The following is a 21,865-nucleotide window of genomic DNA, read 5'->3' on the forward strand; positions in this document are numbered from 1 at the left end:
CCACACGCTTATGAGCATAACAGACACCTTTATATACCCCCGCAATCTAGTGTGCCAACTTCTCCATAGGAGTGTTGCACGGTCCAGGCTCTATAGCCCAATCAGCCAACATCTCTGGTGTTTCCACTGTTGGCCATCCTCTGGCCTCAAAGTAGGAGCGGAAACACTCAAGACAGACCCCCCGAATGTAAGCTCAGATCAAGTTTAGCTCCTTCCTATGAGTCAAAGCCTGATATGCAACGATGCGTCCTTTCTCCATCACAACCTGCATAGCTTTGATGTATGTCTTGCTTCTATCTTCATCCAACCCATAATCCTCTTTTCCCACATTGTCGATATTCCACTCCCCATCATTATCCATCTCTGTGCCTCCTGTGGTAGCCACGCCTCCTCTTCGGGTGCATCCTCGGATTGTGGTACTCCCACCTCCTGTGGCTTTAATATAGTAGCTGCTCTTGGGGATACCTCAACATGCCTCAGGGATTGAATGGAGGGATCGACCTCTGCAAGAATGAGTTGGAACTGTTGTCGTAGGAATGCACTGGCTCTGTCCATCACCTCAATCTTCTCAGGCTATGCTACCTGTGTCGGCTTAATGCTCTCAATTGGTTGTGTTGGCTGGGCTGGCTGGGCCTCGGCCAACAAGGAGGAAGATATGGTGACCACAACATCAAGGCCAATCACATCTAATAGAAACCGAGGTTCGAGCTCTGGCACTGACATCTCTACTATCTTTGTTGCTGGTGTTGTTGGTGCAACTGAATTTGGTGAAATACTTTGTGGAGTCATCACATTTGTCGTAGTTGTTTGTGGAGTCATAACATCTGTCGTGGCCGTCGGTGGAGTCATGACATCTGTCGTGGCCGTTGGTGGAGTGATGATAACTAGCGCATGTCGCTAGCCAAACGGAGGAATGAGCGAGGTAGTGGCTATCAAGTGTGCCGAAGTTGGCAACTGGGGAGGGCTCAAAAATGTGGACCTGTCGACCGTTGCGTCGCTGCCAACTTCTGCCGAGGTACTATCTTTCTCGGAATTGGCCCCATTGCTCTCTATAGTTTCCTCTCTTTCGCTGTCTGTGTCTCCTTATGCCTCCAATCCTTGCAATACTTTCTTCTGACCAGCCGGGGTTCCACCCTTATCTAAATGTCTCTAGTAGAATACTAGGGGTTCTCCTGGCACCAACTTCCCCCTCCATGGAACTTCAAAGTCGTCGACTGGAACTTGATGAAGGGCTGCTTCCAGAAAGAAGCCGATGGCATGATGTGGCATTAAAAATGTCCGATGCTGTAATGTCATAAACTCCATCCTATCGGTGAGGATCATGGCCCAATCATACACGGTACCATTCATGATGCCGTTCATGAATGCAATTTGTGGCAAGGGTTATATCTGAGGCCCTACTTGCCCCTGTCAACCTGCTTTTAATTACATCCATAATACATCTCCAATGGCCCTCTCGAATGAAATCTCTTCATAGTCCTCGGCTCTTGGCACCCTTCACCATAGACTCCATTTCTTCTTTTGTGAGATCGCTCCCCACCAATTTCACCCAATACTCCTTACGTTCTTGTGACAACTTGTGATTCTTGGCCTCCACTTTACGACTCCCTTGGCTAGGAATGCCAAAAATCCTACTGAAATCTCGCGGTTTGAAAGAGACTGTCATGTAGTGCTTCTTGTAAACAAATGTACTTGTTCTACTATTCTTGTTGTATGTTTCTATCATAGTTCTTAAGATTGATTCAAATAGCCGAATGGAAAATACCGGAAGTTGTATTGCCCAATGTACTTGTGCTCGTATCAGAATTTGTTTGATTAAATCTGCATCTGCAGTCTCTTGCCACCATTTCTGACACTTATTGCCATTCGGCCCTTCAAATTGAACTGTAAGGTGTGACTTGTCAACTGAATAGGTATGCCATACCATGTAATGATTTGTTCATACAAGAACTTAGTCGTATTGATTACAGAATTATCTGCTAGTGCTCATGCCTCTACCCACTTTGTTAAATGCTTCGTCGCTACCACTATGTATCAACAACGTCGGGCCCTACTCGCCTTTAGTGGACCGACGAAGTCTAGTTCCCAACGTTCAAACAACTCCTAGGCGTGGGATGGGTTTAATGGCATGAAGTCCCTCTTGAGTGGTTTGCTAGCTCTTTGGCATGTATTGCAACTCAACACCCATTCCCTTGCATTGTTGTAAAGTGTGGGCCACCATAACCTAGCAAATAGAACCTTCTGTGTTGTTGTGTCGGGTCCCATGTGACCACTTGCCGGACCTTCATGTGCTTCCCTTAGAACACTTTGCACTTCTTCCTCCATTATGTACTTGATCAGGACCCATCTTATAGAGAAGACCATTTATTAGTTGAAAAGTACGGCTTCTTAAAACTAGCTTCCGCCGTTTGCTTGGCGGCATCTCTCTCAGAAATTGAGATGTTGATAGATACTCACCTATAGACTTGTACCATTTTGGAAGAACGACGATTCTGAATAAATGCGCATCCGGAAAATCATCATTGACCCCTTCCGGCAGCTCCTCAGACCTGATTCGGGATAGCTGGTCGGCAATGACATGACTCTTCCTGGGTTGCACAATGATGGTGAAGGTGAATTCCTATCGTAGCAACAAACATCTACTAATTCTGCCTTGGATGATTGGTTTGTTCACCAGGTACATCAACGCCTGGTGATCCACGTAAAAGGTAAATGGTGTAGCCAATAGGTAATGTCTGAACTTTTGTATTGAGTACACCATCCCAAGGGCCTCCCTTTCAGTGGTGCTATAATTCCTCTCAGCTTTTGACAGTAGCCGACTTGCGAAATACACTTAGTGATCGAGACCATGATCACCAGTCTGTGCCAATGTTGCACCTATAGCGAAGTTCGATGCATCCATGTGGACATGGAACTCCCTGTCCCAGTTTGGATATGCCAATATGGGCATTCCCAACAATCTATTCTTCAATTCTGCAAAGGCGGTCTCCTACTTGGAAGTCCAGGTGTATGGTTCTTTTCGTGTCAACTTGTCCAGGGGCAGAGTAATTCGGGCATAGTTCTTTATAAACCATCTATAGTACCCAATGTGCCTGAGAAAGGACTTGACTCCATATACGTCCTTTGGGGCTTCCATTTCTACTATCACCCTTACTTTATCGAGGTCGATCTTTAATCTTGTCTTGCAAACAATATGCCCAAGTAGTTTTCCTTGAGGAACCATGAACCGACATTTCTTTAGATTCAATACCAGCCTCGTCCGTCGACACCTCTCCATACATTCCTGAAGTGCCTTCAAGTGGTTGTCTTGTCCACTGAAAATGGACTAATCATCCAGAAATGCATGGAAGTTGCCTATCGACATTTTGTCAAATATGTGCAAGATGATCCTCTGAAACGTGGCAGGTGCGTTACATAATTTGAAAGGCATTCGGTTATACACGTACACTCCATCCTCCACCACAAAAGTCGTTTTTAGTTTGTCTTCCTCAGCAACGAAGCTCTGGTTGTAGCCAAAAAATCCATCCATGAAGGAATACATCTTGTGTTCGGCCACTTCTTCCAGAATCAAGTCGGTGAACAGAATTGGGAAGGGATCTTTTACTGTGACCGTGTTGAGGCACCGGAAATCCACACATATCCGGATTTGGATCCTATCCTTCTTCATCGATATCACAATTGGTGATGCTTACTCACTTGTTTGAACTTTGAATATTATGCCGGCTTCCAACATTCGTTGTATTTCTTCATCTACGCAGGCTGCGTAGTTTTTGTTCATTCTGTACGGATGCTTCCACACAGGTATGGCTCCAGGTACCAATTGTATACGGTGGACACACATCTTCGGTGGGATTCCCTTTAAATCCTTGTAAGTCCATGCAAATGCATCTTTGTACTCCAAAAAGATTTTGAATGCCGCGGCCTTCAGTACCGTGTTCTAGTCATCTCCTATGAGTATGTTCCTCGGATTCTCTGCGTCTCCAAGATTAGTAACTTTTACAGACGACTTTTTTGTATATTATCTCTTTTCCTTCAAAGCAATGGTCAGGACTCTCATTGATCTCCGTGTTTCCTTCTCTGTATTCCACGAACTATGGTGGGAATACCTCCTCATCTTTGGGTTCCTCGACGCCAAGCATGCACGTATGGAAGAGTTCATAGTCTTCCATCTGCCAATGAAAAAGTCCATTTAGTGAATTGGTCTCGTCCTCTAAACACTCCTCCAATTCTAAAACGCCTTCGTTGTTCGGATTCATTATTCCTTCATCTCTTAGGTGCTCTCCGTTTGACTCAGACTCCGACGACGATGCCATTTTTTCACTTACCATTTGAGTTTGGAGATCAATCGCAAACTTCCACCCTCCACTTTCCATCAACAGGATGATTTACTTTTGCGGCCACCAACCACCCTCTTCCAAGAATGGCATCATATCCCTTTTTCTTCAAGGGGATAACTGCAAAATTCAACACAAATGGCTACGTCCCGACAGTTACTTGTTGAGCCACCAGGGTCCCCAAGGGTTTTATTCCCTGCTGGTCGACGCCGAGTAGGTTGAATGTGGACGGCCATAGGATAGGCTTTCCCAATTTCTTCCACATCTCCTCGGGAAGAACATTTACCCTGGACCCACCATCCACGATAGTGTTCGTTAGGATGGTTTTGAGGATTCCCATCTTGACCATTGCCGGATGTTGGCCATTGCTTACTATCAGCAACATGGGATCTATCGTGGATCCTCTTGGTACGGTTGGTTGTCCTTTCATCTTTGAAGTGTGTGCGTGGGTATAGTAATGCCATCCTTAGTTGTGGTACTGCTTGTAATAGGTCTTGAACTTTGACGAGCACCTCCATTTGTAGGATTTGATTGACCAAGTTGTTCTCTCCCTCCAATCGCTGAGGAATAGCATCTTTCATATCCTTCATAGCCTTCATTGCTTTTTCTACATCCTCCCGTGCCTCTCGTAGCCTTTGCTTCTCCATGTGAGGGTCAGCATAGGTGGCCTGCTTAGCTTGGTTGTGGGTGACAACCATAACTATTTCTTCGTTGATGTTAATGAGATTTACTCGTTTCGGGCAATTAGCATCTTCGTGGTTCCCTAGACCACACCATCGACATAATTTTTATGGAGTGTCGTTCTTTGGATACTCTCTGGCGAAGTGGCCCCATTGGTTACATGCTCGGCATTGGATTATGGGCCTTCCCTTGGAATCGTATTGTATTTGATTTCTATTGTCATTCCTGTCCTGTCCTCCTCGACGGTTGTTCCGGTAGCCGTCAGATGTGGCATTATTGTTGCCCTATGTCTCATTGTTTGTGCCAGAAGTGGATGGTTGTTTCTGTGTGAACAATATTTGTTGGCTTCTAGTCTTTATGTTGAACGAACATTCCTTTGTAGAATGACCTAGGACTTGACAGATATCACACATTGCCTTTTGGGGGCATGCTCCCTTTGAATGACCTTTTTCTTTGCAATCCGTACACCAGATTTCTCCTTCCTCCGTGTGGCCAGTGGTTCCCATCATGGATTTGAATTCCTTTCTCATCCGCTCTAAGTCTTTTTGAAGTGCTTGTACTTTCTTGCTAGGCCCCTCCCCGGTATCTACACTGCTTCCCTCGTTGGAGGATTCATCGCTCTCAAAGGAAGATGAAGATTTACTTCTTTTCTTCTTCTTCTTCTTCTTTGTTGTTTTGCTTTCACTTTTTAGATTTAGGGCACAGTCGTATGCATCAGTGTATGATGTGGGCGGAACTATCTTCATTTTTCTTCTCAATGCCCCACGGAGGCCTTCCACAAACCAACGTTTCTTTAGTTCATCTGCCGGTTGAGTACCTATCCAGCTAAGAAGATCTTTAAGCTTTTGATTGTAGGCTCGAACAGTGTCCTTCTTCCCTTGTTTATAGGTGTAGATTTTTGCTACAACCTTGTTGTCATCCTGGAGCAATCAAAATTCTGCTTGGAATTCTTTCTTCAGATTATCCCATGTGGAGATCTTTGCCTTGTCCATGTCAGAGAACCAATCCGGCCCCTCCCCGCTATCTACACTGCTTCCCTCGTTGGAGGATTCATCGCTCTCAGAGGAAGATGAAGATTTACTTCTCTTCTTCTTCTTCTTCTTCTTCTTTGCTGTTTTGCTTTCACTTTTTAGATTTAGGGCATAGTCGTATGCATCAGTGTATGATGTGGGCGGAACTATCTTCATTTTTCTTCTCAATGCCCCACGGAGGCCTTCCACAAACCAACGTTTCTTTAGTTCATCCGCCGGTTGAGTACCCATCCGGCTAAGAAGATCTTTAAGCTTTTGATTGTAGGCTCGAACAGTGCCCTTCTTCCTTTGTTTATAGTTGTAGATTTTTGCTACAACCTTGTTGTCATCCTGGAGCAATCAAAATTCTGCTTGGAATTCTTTCTTCAGATTATCCCATGTGGAGATCTTTGCCTTGTCCATGTTAGAGAACCAATCCACCGCCACTCCCCGTAGGCTGGTGAGAAATTGGTTCAACCATTCATCCGCATCTGTGACTGAGTTGGCGGTCCATATCGTTTCACAGTACGACAATGCCGCATGTGATCTTCCTTCTTGTCGCCTGTGAACTTCGGGAGTTTTTGCTTTTGAGACATTGTGCTTCTTGCCCGTTGATTACCACTAGATCATGTCGCTGAACTATTCGAAGTTGGTCTCAGCGGGTTACTCTAACCACTGTGCAATGTCGTTCTGGCACTTCCTCTTGCCCCAATGTCTTCTATTGGCCTCGCCTCCTCTCCTACTTCTTCACAGGTTCCGCCTCGTAGTGGTGTACATGATGAATGTAAAAATTGCTCCTTTGTCTCCTCAAGCACTGCTAATCTATGACATGTTTCCTCGAGCAACTCCTCATTGCTCCATCCTTGCCGTTGTGACGAACTGTGGCACCCTTCATTGGTTCCTGTGAACCTCGCTATGACCACCACACTAGGTGATTCCTCCGGCTGCCCCTCAGTTCGTTCCTCGGCAAGTTGTCTTATTCTCTGCTCTCTTTCGACTTCGCCACGCATAATTTGTGATTTGTCTATTTCTTCCCTCAAATTCCTATTCTTATTTAAAAGATTGGGCATTTGGCATATAGTACCATTATAAAACAAAATTAAAACAGAACACTCTTTTATTTATTTATTTCGTATACATCATGTGTCAACTTATGAGACAATTACAGATTTCTGAGTGCCCTTGACACCACGGCGCAATAGCTCATGGTTCAATTTTCTAACGCTATGTGACTCTTTCCTCATAGAGTTTCTTGAGGGTCTCTTGACGGTGTTCCTCGGGTTCTACTTCCTCCCGGCATCTCTTCTGTGCCATGTAGGCTTGTGTGATCAAACAGGGAAGTTGATCCAAAAATTTGTTCGTGGTTGGGCTTGCGTGCATAGCATCCCACGCATTGTCTGTCGTAACCCCGTTCTCAACGACTTCTCTCCGTACGAAAGTTTCTAGACCTACGCGAGACAAAATGTGAAAGTTCTATACTGCCTTGTGCTCTCCTTCAAAAAATTCTGTTTCGCCATCGTCATTCATCTTCTAGTTGTCTTGTAATGTTATTCTCATCTATCTCCGTCCTTCCATGCTACTCCGAATTCGAACTAGCAACGACGCCAAATGTTCAGCCTGTGGGTGAACAGGAAAGAAACATATACTCAATGCAAAATAGTATTCATTTATCAAATGCTTTCCATACACAACAATGATATTTCATACAATGGTAATAATGCCCAAATACATAAGTGTTCACGACATTTATAATGTCCGAAACGGTGCCAATGAAACGACACAACCGTGTTCATATTGGTAACTGTCTAACTACCCTTTTTGCCGGACAACACATTTTAGCACATGGTGTTGGAGAAATCCACTTGAGGTGGAGTTGGTTGTCATCTCATACCTCTTTGTGGGTGATCCACTTTTAGTGCTCCATCACGTTATCATCCTCTCATTGTTGCACATACTCTATTGTACAATGGAGGATGATCCACCGCTCGTGGGACATGTGATTACACCTTGTCTAGTTGATAGGTTATCATTTGCATATCTGCTAGTTATCATGCATTGCCTATAATAATATATTCGGGCATATTTGAAAATGAATGTGCATCTTATTCATTGTATTGTTGATCATTATTGACTTAATCAATTGATCATATGATTTTGCCTATCTCTCTTGTGCTATAATTTGAATTTCTAGATCTTGGCATTTTCATTCTTTCCCTTAGGAAAATTCTTACAAAGTAATTGCTTATTTTGTTCGATTTATCTCAAAAAATTGATCTGTATTAAAACTTGTGGAGGCTGTGGTGCCTAAAATATTCTATATATATTTCATTGTTTATTAGATATGCACTATACAAAACCATATTTCTTGTATTTTTTGTCAAAGGGTCGGGATGATGAGAGAGGGGGAAGGATGTAATGTAAAAGCATTGAATTTTACGAGAAAAGTAGTTAGATTTACTATTGGATATGTACTAGGTGCTTGGGTTTCTCACTATGCCCTTGATTATTATTTGGTACTTCATAGACAGATATATGGTGATCCGAAATGTGTCTGAAAGTCATGTGAACCATTGAGGTCATCTTGTTCATGCTTGTTGAAGTGCCATCCAAAAGCTAAGAAGAGGAATTCGTCATCATATTAGGAGCTGGGATTATGACTAAGGATGATCAAGAATGAATTGGGACACCTCCATGGAGTCTTTGTTCAAAGTTTGTAGACCTCTATTGCCCCAGAAAATTTATTTTGGCACGTTTGCCACTTGTAATGGGAGGCAAGCATGCTCACCATTGGAATTTGGAACACACTCACAACCGACGAAGTCTTCTCTATGCATACACACTCTATACAAACAAAAAAGCAGAACTCTGAATGTTTGGGCTTTTGATTTTCAATTTGGTTGTTTGATTTTCCATTTTGCATGTTTGGGAAGTTAGAAAGGTGTTAAGTTGTGTCTCCATGTTTGAAGAAGGGTTAGTTCTACATTAAATGGTGGTAGAAGTTCATTTTTGTGATAGTTACAAGTGCAAATGTTGCATTTTTTAAGTATGTTGGAAGTTCTGTATATGCTGTGTAAGTTACAAGTGCAAATGTTGCATTTTAAAAGTGTATTGGAAGTTCTGTACATGCTGTGTGAGCTCTTTGAAGCCATCTGTGCATTTTAAACATCTGTACCAGTCCCTTTGATAGAGGACTATATGCTATATTGCTCTCTGGAGCTGAAGTTTTCCACATACATGTCTGAACTCTGAGGACCTTGGTATTTTCTTAATTCACATCATTCCTTTTGTGTGACAAACCATGTCAGTGTTTTAAGAATGTTGATGTGTTTTGAATAGTTCTTTGCATTCAATTCTGTTTACTTGTAGTAGAGAAAGGTATAACCTCCTTGTTTATGGATCAAGTGGTATCAAAGAAGTTGTTTGCTTTTGTAAATTTGTATTTACAGGTTGTGCATCGATTTGCCAACTACAAATCAATTGGCAATAGATATTTGTTACCTCTTGAACCCAAAATTGGATTGAGAGAGTGGTTGGGTAGAACACAAATGGGAAGAGAAGATTATGGGGAAGTTAGGTTCAAGAAGCTTGAAGAATATGTTATTTGAAATTTTAATGTTGAGGAGAAGGTGGACAAGATATAAAGCATGGTGCTGGTTCTAATCTCTAAATTGGGAATTTTGATGAATTCACATAAGAAAAAGATTTAAAACAAATCCTCTAAGGGAAGGCTCCTCAAATCAGAGGAAAAAATTTATAGGCAACCATATATTGACAAGAATGGCATCAATAAGTTTGACCGATTGGTGCCTCTAATGGAGATATACTCTAATGACTAATCTTCATCAGCTGTCACCCACAGGTTATAACTTTTCGGGTATGCTCTTGCTTGGTATGAGAACTATGAACATTTGTTGTAAACAAGGAAAGTGCCTCCGATTTTGAAGCAGTTCACGAAGCTACCACATAAACAAATTTTATCCTATATGCTATGAAGGCGAGTGATGCAATCACATTGATTTAGACAAAAGGACAAATTGTCAAGCCTACACAAGCAAGTTTAGAAAGAGGTTAGTTGAAATGGACAAAAGTTGAGAAGTGCTCATGAAATATGTTGGTGGTATATTTGGTCACTTGAAGAGGCATGTTCTCATTGCCCAAGATATAGGCGAGCCATCTGCTTATGTGTACTACTTTGAGCTGGACAAAGAGGGGAAATCTGTTACTAAGAACAAGCATGATAATGAGAAACAGATTGGTAGTATGAAAAGTAAGCTAGTTGACAAAGGGATGAGAAAGAACAATGCCATGCCACTTAAAGGGAATAAGTAAGAGCTCATTCTGTTGCTCAAAAATTGCCATTCGGATGAGATGGTTTGGAAGTTACATCCCATGTCTCCCTTTTAACGAGTAGAAGGATAAAGATAAGGTGCTATGTACATGGAAAACGGCATAGGAGTCAACAAGAATTTCTTGGGTGAAGATTATCACCTATCTTCTACCATGTTCATGAAGGGAGTTTCCACAATAAAGCTCTACTAAATAAAGGGATATATTAAGCTGGAAACTGCAAGCATGAAATGAACCTATAATGCAAACACTAATGCTTCATAGAGATTTTGTATTAGCCATCAGATGTAAATATGACAATTATAAAATTCCTTATCTTATCTATCTTTGGAGGCTGTTATGTGAAAGAATCAAGGAAAATTCATCCAAATAGACTTCTGAACTTCTTTTATGTTAATATTTCATATGAATAGAAAACCTATACCGTTGACATCCTTTTTATTTGGTTTTATATGAACAGGAAATTTTTGAAATGTGCAGTTAGTGGAGGAGCAGAGAAATCCCTCCAAAGCACCATTGAAATGGATAGGTTGATAGATAAGCTAAGGACAGCTGATGACCGCAAGGTTTGTGGCAATATAGTCCACTTCTTTGCTCTTGAAAGTTGAAACTACCCTCCAATTGAAGTTTTCTAATTAGATCCACTAGAAATTGTATTGTACAATATCTATTGACCCTCCTTTGCTTTTCAAATTTTGAAAAACTAGATGCTGCTTGACTGTAGTAAATAGTGAGAGATTTATTCTTATGTTTCATTTTTTTTGAATAATGAATATTAGTTTTCATTCCATTAGCAAACATTGTAAGCATATAAGAAATGTAAATGAAACAATAGAAAGTCAGGTCTGGCAACAAGCAAAAATGTGGGGAGGTAGATGAGCTTATGTGAATCACATTTAATAGATATTGAAATACTACAGTAACAAGTTTTTGTTCTTACATAGGGACATGCAGGTGTGTGTTTGTGTTTAAAGTTATGTTTTTTTTTCTTCTACCAGATTCCTGAGATTGTTGCAGAAAACATTCTGGCTTTTAATTCAGCATTTTGGATGAGACTTGCAGCAAGAACTGAAATCTGCGAGTCCCAGGATGATCAGGTATATTTCTAATCTTAATAGAGTGATTTAATGAAATAAATTAAATCTTGGAAATCCCAACTAAGTACTATATTCATTTTTTTGGATATAAGAATTTTCTTGAGCAGGGACAACAAATGATACAAAAGTGTTTTAATGAGTATGCAGGATGATTTTAAGGATTTGGCATCCTCCCTTATGAGCATTGTGGACAGTGTTGTTCAGAAAACAGAGGTGTGCATACTTCACTTTATTCTATTGTGGAAGATTTTAAAGAAACTGTTTATTGTGGTTAGCAGTGGTCTGATGAATAATTACAGGAAATTTATTGGTCATAACTTTAATAAGTAAATTATTTTACAGCCATGACGATGTAGGGCAGTGCTAAATGGGCTCTGGGGGGCAGGGCAATGGCGGTACAGTGGAAAAATAGTCTCAATTGGCTATGGCGGGTCTTGGTACTTGAAATGCTAGTCATGAAAAGATGTATAACAGAAGTAAAATAGAAAAATTGCAAATGTTAAATACTAAATACTTGAACATTGAACAATGAGCAATGAGGCATCAAATATTGAATCACTAATTAGAATACTAAACAAAGTTGTCGAATTGGCTTATGGATGATTTATTTTATATAAAAAATATCATAAAGATGATTATGATGAGTAACATGATGCCAAAATAAGTACAAGATGTAGTAAATAGAGGCCTCTAATCATCCCCGAAGGCAAATTCCCACTAGAACTCAATAAAGTGGGTATAAAAACATCAACTTGGTTTGACGTGATTTCCCCATCAATTTCTTTTGTTTTTTAATTCAAAAGTGAGGGTTTGGAATCGACAAACCCAATGGGATTTGCTGATGAGGGATGTGCCAATGTCCACAAGATGGTTAAGGGACACTTGGGCAACCCAACATCCATTCGATGGACATTGTGCCATCTTGGTGACTTAGTGGTCGTAGAAAGGTAGTTGTGGGGGGAATCCATTGTTGTGATGTGGAGCCTAATCAGACTCGGAGGTTCATTTTTTCCCACTTCATTTGGTGCAGCTTCCCCCCATATTTTACTACAGGTGTTTGGGGGCAGTGCCCCTTGCGGGGTCTTGGGGTCAGCCGGTTCTCTCTCTTTGTTTGTTATAGAAGCATTCTTGTGTATACTTGTATATATAGATCATTCATGATCTCTATTTAATAAAACATTCATTATTTCGCCAATATATTGGGGATGTCATTCCCAAGTCTCTAGCTGTGCCACCCGTTAGTAGCCGATCACCTCTTGAGGGATGGTTAGGGGCCTCCTTCTCTACATTTTGACATTTTGTACTTGTTTTGATGTCATGCCACTCTATTTAGTATTACTTCTTAAAATTCTTATACATCTGTTCATAACTAGCATTTTAAGTACCTCACATATAGTATATTATATGGTATGTACACCCCTACTCATCGCTAGAATTGGCTTCTCTAGATTTTGCATCTTCATACTACTTGCATATGTAGATAGTGAAAACTCCTCATGGGTTATGAATTTGAATTAAGAATATTGGCATTGTGAATATTTCTGTTTGTACAAACTCACAGTCCATTAATACTACATTACAATGAGTCATCTTATTGGTATTATATTGTTTGTTTGAGACATACTGCACCATTGTGTGAGATCACGCGCAAACTCTCTAGGATGTTTGCTTTAACTGTTATTTCTATATATCCACTTTATACATTTTCCTCTTATGTAGTTGTCATATTAAATTTGTCATTCTTTTCATTGTACCTTTGACATTGATAGTATCTCTACTTAGTTTGTTCGTGCTCGTAAGTCCCTTTGGCATCAATGCTAATTCTTCCATCACATATATGCCATCATATGAGAGGGTGCCGATTTAACCTAGGAAGTACAAGGATTGAGACAAATTGGAATTATTTCCATGAACACTTAAGTGCTCTATAGGGTGTAAAAATGATAGTAAAAAGAAAAAGCTTACAAGAATCAAAGCTCAAAATCAAGAGTAAGAGGCGAATATTACAAAGAGTAAACCAACAAAATTCCTTATATAGGACAAGCCTGGTAATAAGAAAGGATCATTAAAAGTTTCGATAGACCAATAAAATGTGATATTCGTCATACTTAGCATCTAAGTTGCTGAATCAGATGTAGATGCAAGAATCGGGTGCATGGATGTGCGGATTTTTTTGGGGGGGGTTTTAGATGCGTGTGTGTACATGTGTGTGTGTGTGTGTGTGTGTATACAAATTACATGTATGCAAAGAAATGCAAGAAATATGCAAAACTAAATCATTTGATTGTATGATACTTCACCATTGATCAAGATATCTATTGTTTGATGGTTTACAAATATTCAAATTGAATAACTAATAAGCCATATCATATACGTCTATGTTCACGATTTCAATGCAAATCAGAAAATCATTACAATTACAAAATCAAAATTTAGTTCATGATTTAATGTTCATCAATCAAGATTCAAGATTCACTAATCAGATTCAAAATCATAATGATTCTCAAGATACTTCACATCCTCATCATCTACAAATGCTTATCTTAGATGCTTAATCATCCTTTGTGGAAACTCAATAGATACCCTACGAATGATCCTCTTTAAAACTAATGACCTTGCTTTCAAAATGCCACAATGGAGACCAAATGAGAAGAGATCCCAGCGGCAATGAATGGCCTCTTTTAGGGCCATTTTAGTGTTGTGAGGCAAATAGGAGAAAAAATGTAATTAAAAAAACCTATTAAAACACATGTTTTAATAAGTCACTTGAATGATTGGGCACTCAAAATAACTGGATGCTCATAGGATACGTTTGGATGCCAACCGATTCTCTCGAGATGCTCCCAAGCATCCCACGCACATCCACAGGAGGGAAGCATGATTCTTGGCAGCTTCCACGACGCATCCTACTGCCTCCGAGCATTAGAACGCATCTGCACCCGCATCTACCTTATTCCCAAAAGCATCGGTAACTTAGATGAAATCAATCCCAATATTCATAGAGTCAACTTCATCGATAGCCAACAACTCACACAACCAACAGATAGTACCCTTGTCCTCCTGATGACTATTGATTCAAATGCTCAACATGACTTAAAATTGTTCTAGCAGGCATAGCCTCCAATTAACAACTATTAATTGCCTCGATGAATATCAACATGTCGGAAAATCTTCAAGCTCTAAAGATTTGTCTTTGAAAGAGACTTCCACAAATTTGATGAACTCTAATAGTTTGAATCCACTATGAGTCCTTTGAATGAAAGATTCAACCATTGGTTGCGATAGATTAGTCTCACTACTGAATATAGCATACTTAGGGGTTTTTGTTCTAGAGTTTTCAGCTCCAAGAAGCTCTTCGAATCCCAAAAGGAAGAAAAATAATCAAGCCAATGAGAATGAGCCTTTGAAGAACCTTTTATAGCAATCATTGGAAGCCTTTAAAATTTTTTAAATTCTCACAGTTTTAATATTTTAATTAAACTTGGGAAATAAATTGACTGTATAATATCCTTTAATATTCCACTTATGTCACTTACTAAAGTTTATTAAACTAACTAAATAATATTACACATATATGTACATTTTCGGATAAAATTAATTATTCCTTTTTATTTGACTTTAGCCCATGAGAATCAAATAAGCCAATTAGTTGTTCTAGATTACTTTGCAGAAAAGTGACATTGAAGAACTCCCTTACCTAGATTGCTTGCCTCCAAGCAATTGCAAATTAGGATGTTGACAAATCTATTCACCCTCCTAGTGGCATCCTCCATAGGCAAGTCTCCATTTGATAAGATACTCCTTGAATGCTCTGCTCTTAAACATCCTATATCTCATTAGGCACCTAAACCAATCTTCCCTGCTCATCCAAAGGTGCAAGCTCTAATGATGATGTAATATGCTGCCCCAATGCCTTTTAGAGTCGCAATACATGAAACACAGTATGGATTATGCTATTCTTTGGCAGCTCAAGCTCATATTAGAAGCATATCTTTAACTTTTCTAGAAGTGAGTTTTTCTAAACTTTTCTAGATATGAGTTTTTATCTTTTCTACACCGCTGATCTTCAGGGAAGATTGCTTGTATGCTTGTAGGTGTAAGAAAGCCAAGTCTCTCCCCTCAAAGCTTTGCTCAACCTTTTGTTCATCTACGTAAATTTTCTACTGGTTATGGACACTTTGTAGATTACCCATAAGTGTCTTAAGTATCGTTGACTTTTCTCGATCCAATCCTTAGCTTTGTGAGACCTATTATCACCAAAAGTTAGAACTAAACATTATGAAGCGTCATATTAGTATAAGGTTGTGAAAGGAGTCATTCCAATTTACATGTACTAGGTGGAGTTGTAGCAGTGTTTGCCTAATCGCAACCACACTATCCAAGCCTTTTGCCGCCCCACTACATAGTTGCACAAAATACCTCTCAAACCATTTGTTCACAATTTGTCTGTCCATTTGTTTAAAGGTCTTAATTAGTGCTGTGGGTCAACTTGGTGTTAGCCATCCCAAATAGCTTCTACCAAAATCCATTGAGAAACCTGCCATCCTTGTCGCTGACTATATTATTATTTCTTAGAAACCTGTGGAGTTTGAACATTGCCCTGAAAAAACAGCTCTGCAATCTACAATGCCTTGTACTACAATGAGATGGCGAAGAATTGTGCAAAACTGGTCAATTAATGAACCACCACAGGAATACAATCTTTGCCTTTGACCTTTGGTAGACCAGTAATGAAATAAATAGGCATAGTCTCCCTATGCAACTCTGGAATAGGCAATGGTCAGAGTAGTCCAGTTGGGAAAGTATGTTATAACTTGTTCTATTGACAAGTCATCCATTTTAAACACGTCACAAGACATTTCCCTTGAGGCCCTTTCATGAGAATCTCTCTTGAACTTGCCTATAAGTTCCAAAATTTATTGGATGTCTTTCCGATTGTGTATTGTGGATGGCTCTCAATATCCTACTGAGCTTAGTGTTAGGAGCCAATTAAATTCTGTTATTGTAGGAAATAATATCACCTACTACCTTGTATCTATCATCCTGAGTTTTTTGGTCAACTGATCAACCACCACGAAAACACAGCCTCTTCCCTGTACTTTTGGTAGACCAGTAGTGAAGTCCATAGCCACTCCCATTTTTTTTCTTTTGAATAGGCAATGGCAGAAGTAGTCTGACGGGGAAAGAATGTTCTTACTTGTTTTGCTAACAAGTCATGCATTCGCAAACATGTCTCGAGACATCATCTATAATATCCCCAAATAGGGATAATATAAAACATCTCAAAAAATAGGGGACAAAAAATCTTGAATTTTTATTTGCATATGATAAATTCTTTAACAAGTTTAAATTTGCATTCAGATTATGGAACTGATCTTTTTGCTAATATAAATAAAATTTAGGATTTTAGAAGTACAGAAAATCACTCTAAATCTGCCTAGAAACATTAGAAATAATTCACATTGACTTGCTTTTATTTTCTTGAGATGAAGGTAATTAACACTATGTAGATTTAGACAGAAATATCTTAGAAATGTTTTGAAGCCCTAGCTGTCCTTGCCATAACTCTCAGAAATCAGAGCCAGGTTTATTTAACATGTTTCCACTTGTTCCTCCTTGTTGCTATTTTCAATGAAGCTTAGTAATATGGAGATGCTTTTTTGTAGTTAACCTAAATCCAAAACCGATGCTTGTATTTCACCTTCAAAAAATTGACTCCAAACCTGATATGGAATTTCTGCTCTAAAATCATGTGTTAGGGCATCATTGACTAAAGCCTTTCTATTGAAACACACCCTTTTGACCTGGGAGAGCCTATATGCCTCTATGAAACTAGGAATATTTTAGACATAATCAGTAGGAGATGGGGGTACTTGCAGACACTAGAGATTGGTATTGGTACGATATGGGTTATTTCTTAAAGTAGGCAGGGTAATTGGAAATGCCATTTTTTTAATATAGTTTAATAATTTCCAATCAATATCATAACATAAAATTTTGAAAACAAGAACAATGGCAAAGTTCAAAATTAACTTTAAAATTGAACAAAAATTGAAATTAAAATTGCTTATTCTACTGGTAAGATAATATAGGTGTTGATGCATTCAATATTGTTGGTTAAATAGTAAAGGAAATTTGTCTTTAGACCATTATAATGATAGGAAATTAGTCTAAAACTATTTATGCCCCACTCAAAAAGTCTACATTGTCAATAGATCCAATCACTATAAATTTGCATGGACTTTTTGTCTTCATGCAGTGGGGTTTCCATATTTCCCTTCAATTTTTATAGGTTTATCTAATTTATTTGCCTTCATTTTTTAACATATTGTGTTTTGAGATGTTGATTTTTTGGTTGCGAGACTTCATAGACAACAACCAAAAGCACCCTGTGCATTGGGATGTTTTTGGAGACATCTTCGATACCAGGCACATGTCTCAAGGGGAAGGAAATGTGTCTCTTGGTAATCACAGTATTAGACCTCAAGCCAAAGATTACAACAATAATAGATGAAAGAGTAATAACATAATGAGTCCAAAAAGATCTCTAGAATACTAAATAATAACTCCTCAAAAGTGTTAAGTTTGTAGTTACAGTCGGATTGATTCGATCATGAGATACATTGTTGATGGTAAATCATCATTAGATAAATATTCTTATATATTATATTGTATATATATTACATATATTATATTATATATATATATTATACATATGGTTATTTATATAATTAATATATTAACTAATGATGATTAACTATAGAGACATGTCTCTTCATGTCTCCTTGACTCATATTTAGGAGTCTTCAAATCGGCATTTGGAAGACATCAATTACAATGGTCATGTTAGTACATTTGCAGAAAATGATCCATGTTACTTCAACATGGTATCAGAGCAGGGCTGCAAATGTGAGAAAGAATAGAAATGATATGGAGAAGCATGCGTACAGGGAAAAGTAAATAAATCAGTTTATAGAGATATCAGTGAAAGATTATTATAAAATAATGTGGAAAATGGATTTCCAGTCAAGCTTGAAAGATATACACCCAAGATCTCATATGTCTTTGGCAAGTATGCAAATGGATCATCAATAGTGGATGAGCACATAAGAACATAGGATTCAGAAAATGTTTGAATCTATGAGCGATAGAAACAAATGAAACAAATAAAGCATATTAAGCAGGTTCATTTTTATCAAAAGACTACATTCGGGCAGAGGATATTTTGTCAGACATGAGCTTGTAAGGGCAAGAACAAATTGAAGAAGGCGAAACTACAAAATTCATTTCAATTTGAAATATATATATTTTGTCTGAGAAAACCTTAACTTCATCAAAATTTTTGGAGCAATATTAGCCCTGCCTGCATGGATATCGCCTAGTCAACTGAACAACATTCACAAGACGAGATAAGTAAATTGGGACAATACTACATTCGTTCCCCAGACTGCAACATTCGGTTCAAGGCCATTGTTGTCTCCAGTTGTTGACAGCTCAGAGAAAGCACCCTAGATAATGTCTGTATTTGACAAAGATGCATTAATAACAATAAACAAGAAAGATCTGTGTTGATCCCTTCAAATTTTACACTTATGGTAATAGAACCAGCGATGATAATTTTCTTTAAGAGGATAAAAACAAGTTATACATATAATGAGCAGTAGTGATCTATAACGCACAATAGCGATTCAACATATGAAAGATATGAAATTGTTACAATTGAGGATAAGAGAGTTCATGAATAATGATTCATTGTTAAAATTCCACAAATTATTTACCATAATACGCAGTGAAGTAATAAAAGGAACAGTATAGATTTTGCAAATACATGTACAGTGGGTTTCCATAAAGACAAATGTGAAAGTGAATGGTCAAAGCATATTAGAGAACCTTCAATGGTAGAGTTAAATCTATCGAAGATACTGCGGGGACTGTGGTATTTATAAATGAATCTGGGTGTCATTACTGAGACTGGTACTGGGCATGTAGACCTTGAATATACAAACAAATGTAATCAATCGATTCAGAATTGGTTGGAATTTATAAGAGAACCAAATGACTGAAAGAGGTAGTAGAGATCAAAGTTTATTATTCTGAGCAAAATCGCTATAGTTCGATGCAATACCTCGATGATTCCTCATTGACCATCATGATAATTACATTACAGAAAAAGAGAGGGCAGTTTATCTAAACACAATAATACTCAAATCCACGGGCCATGATAATATAGCTATTGCTTGAGTAGATTGCCACAACCGCTGTTTTCATCTAATAATGTTCTCTGATACAGTGATTGCAGACCTTAGAGAATATTACCCATAAGAGAATTCTGCAGATGGCTAACGGGTGAGAGACAATATGTTCCTTTGCAAAGGAAGATTGGGCATCTCCCATAAAATTTTGTCCATCCATAGCTGTTCTAGGAATTGTGTTTGGCCAAGCCATGAAGGAATCAGACCTCTCATTATACTGATAACAATTTCATCGGCCAAAATTCATGAATTTCTATCAAAGTGTACAAATTTGGTTTACCAGATTTCTCTGTTAACTACTTAACCAATGAATACCCAATCATCTTAGACATCTAACCCAACTACAAAATCTGGGTGTATTTGGAAATCATGTCTTTGGTACACCTGTGATCATCTCCAACCTGACTCAAATATTGAAGAGGCTTGTGACTTATCAAGCATATCCTTCTAGCTGTATCTAGACAATATATTTAGCAAAAACGTGCGTGCCTGCTGAATTCTATGACAACTTGCCTAACGTGTCAGCCTTGACTTTTGAAGCTACATCAAACACAAATCTTGTATTCTACATGAAGCTTTATAATCCACCTTAAAGCTTTGGCATATACATGCAAGGTTTAGAACAGATGATGATGTTTGCTAGAAAGAACTTCATTATTTTTTATATGATCGATGAAGGCTCTTCGTGGGTTCATCTTAAAACTAGTACTGTATTCCTAGATGTGATCCTACACAGATTTGAAGGTGCAGAAAGATAAACTAATAAAATAGCTTTGCAGTTGTATCTAGGGTAAGTTTAACTTCAAAAGTTGTTGGGTTAAAGACTAGCTGACCTCACACATGCCTCTTACAGAGCTGATAATAACATCATTGCGACATATGTAAGACAATGAAAACTGAGATTTTGCATCTGTTAAATAATGATCTGCAAAAGATGAGAGTTCAGACTAGTCAAATATTGTTATATTGGATGCATTTGCTGATAGCTAAAGATGCCAAATAACAAATCTATGTTATCATTCAAACCTGTTATAGTGGGGGTTGATATCCTTTAGAGATGAACCAGTTAGGGAAATTGACATATCAAACATTGGTGCCAATGATGCACAATATATATTGAAACAATATAGAATAAGAGTCAAGAGGGCAAGGACATGTCTATTTCCAAAGAGAACAAGGACTCTCAAGAAGGATGATTGTGTAACCTCAACAAATAAAGATCACATCCTCTTATTCTAATTGAAGGTCAATGTATCTATTAGAGAGTCTTGCAGATTATTTAGAGATACAAATTTAAGCATATGAAGTTAAATTAATCAAGAGGCAATCCAAGTCTTCTTCTTACACAAAAATCTAGGTAGTCTTGGTGACTAATTTTGTGTGCATGGATATCTACATTTGAAGCAATCCTTGATAATAATGAATAGTTGATTCACCATATGTCATCAATCAAAAGTGGAAACTTCACATTGTGGGGGGGAAATGATAAACAATGTTCCATTCCCACTTGAAACATCTTTAGAAAGGAGATGTTCCATCCTCAAATGTCTATGAACCATCATGTGCAGATAAGTATTCTTATCTTTCGCATTTATCTACTCATTGTTGTCTCTCAACTATTTGTAATTCTATACATGCTATAAGAGTTATATGCCTTGATTTTTTCCTTTATGTCTAAGGATGCTTTTGCAGGAAAAGAAGATTGGTACTTCACACATGCTACAAATATTGTGCAGACTCAATCTTATGATAGTAGCTCCAAAGATGCTAATGATCAAGATGGATAAAGTGAGGGTTTTGAAGCAAATATCTTTGATGATTGAGATTATGAGATCCTTTTACATTAAGAGAGAGTATGACACTTCTTCTAAGGCAATGCAGGAGCTTAGAAGATTGATACTTAGAGCAAGTCTAGAAATACATGTGTGTTATTGCTTGATTTTGATGGGCCTATTCCAATGTATATCATGAGGAAACAATGACTTATCACTAGAAAGTCAAAAGATTGATATAAGATTTATAGGGAGTTCGAAAGGAATCCTTGGGCGAAGAGAGCTTCTAATGGAGTAACTAAAGGACTTGACTTTCGAGGATCATTGTTCAGAGGGAGAATTTTGAGGTGCAATCCTTTGTGAATGATATCT

At 38.5% G+C, this 21,865-nt stretch overlaps 1 protein-coding gene across 4 annotated transcripts in view; it reads left to right on the plus strand.

The window, feature by feature from the left end:
• The window catches only part of LOC149555771 (uncharacterized), a 225,284-nt gene that overhangs the window by 41,131 nt on the left and 162,288 nt on the right, over positions 1-21,865 (plus strand). For 2 of the 4 annotated variants that reach the window (XM_089829926.1, XM_089829927.1), the window contains 3 exons: positions 10,833-10,938; positions 11,371-11,469; positions 11,617-11,682. In XM_089829926.1, the coding sequence (XP_089686052.1) occupies positions 10,833-10,938; positions 11,371-11,469; positions 11,617-11,682 (271 nt within the window). The remainder of the gene's footprint in view (positions 1-10,832; positions 10,939-11,370; positions 11,470-11,616; positions 11,683-21,865) is intronic. The other 2 variants (XM_089829929.1, XM_089829928.1) reach the window with 2 other exon arrangements.

This window comes from Cupressus sempervirens, chromosome 5, assembly GCF_028749045.1.
Source record: "Cupressus sempervirens isolate cs-2001-9-10 chromosome 5, ASM2874904v1, whole genome shotgun sequence".
Lineage (NCBI taxonomy): Eukaryota > Viridiplantae > Streptophyta > Pinopsida > Cupressales > Cupressaceae > Cupressus > Cupressus sempervirens.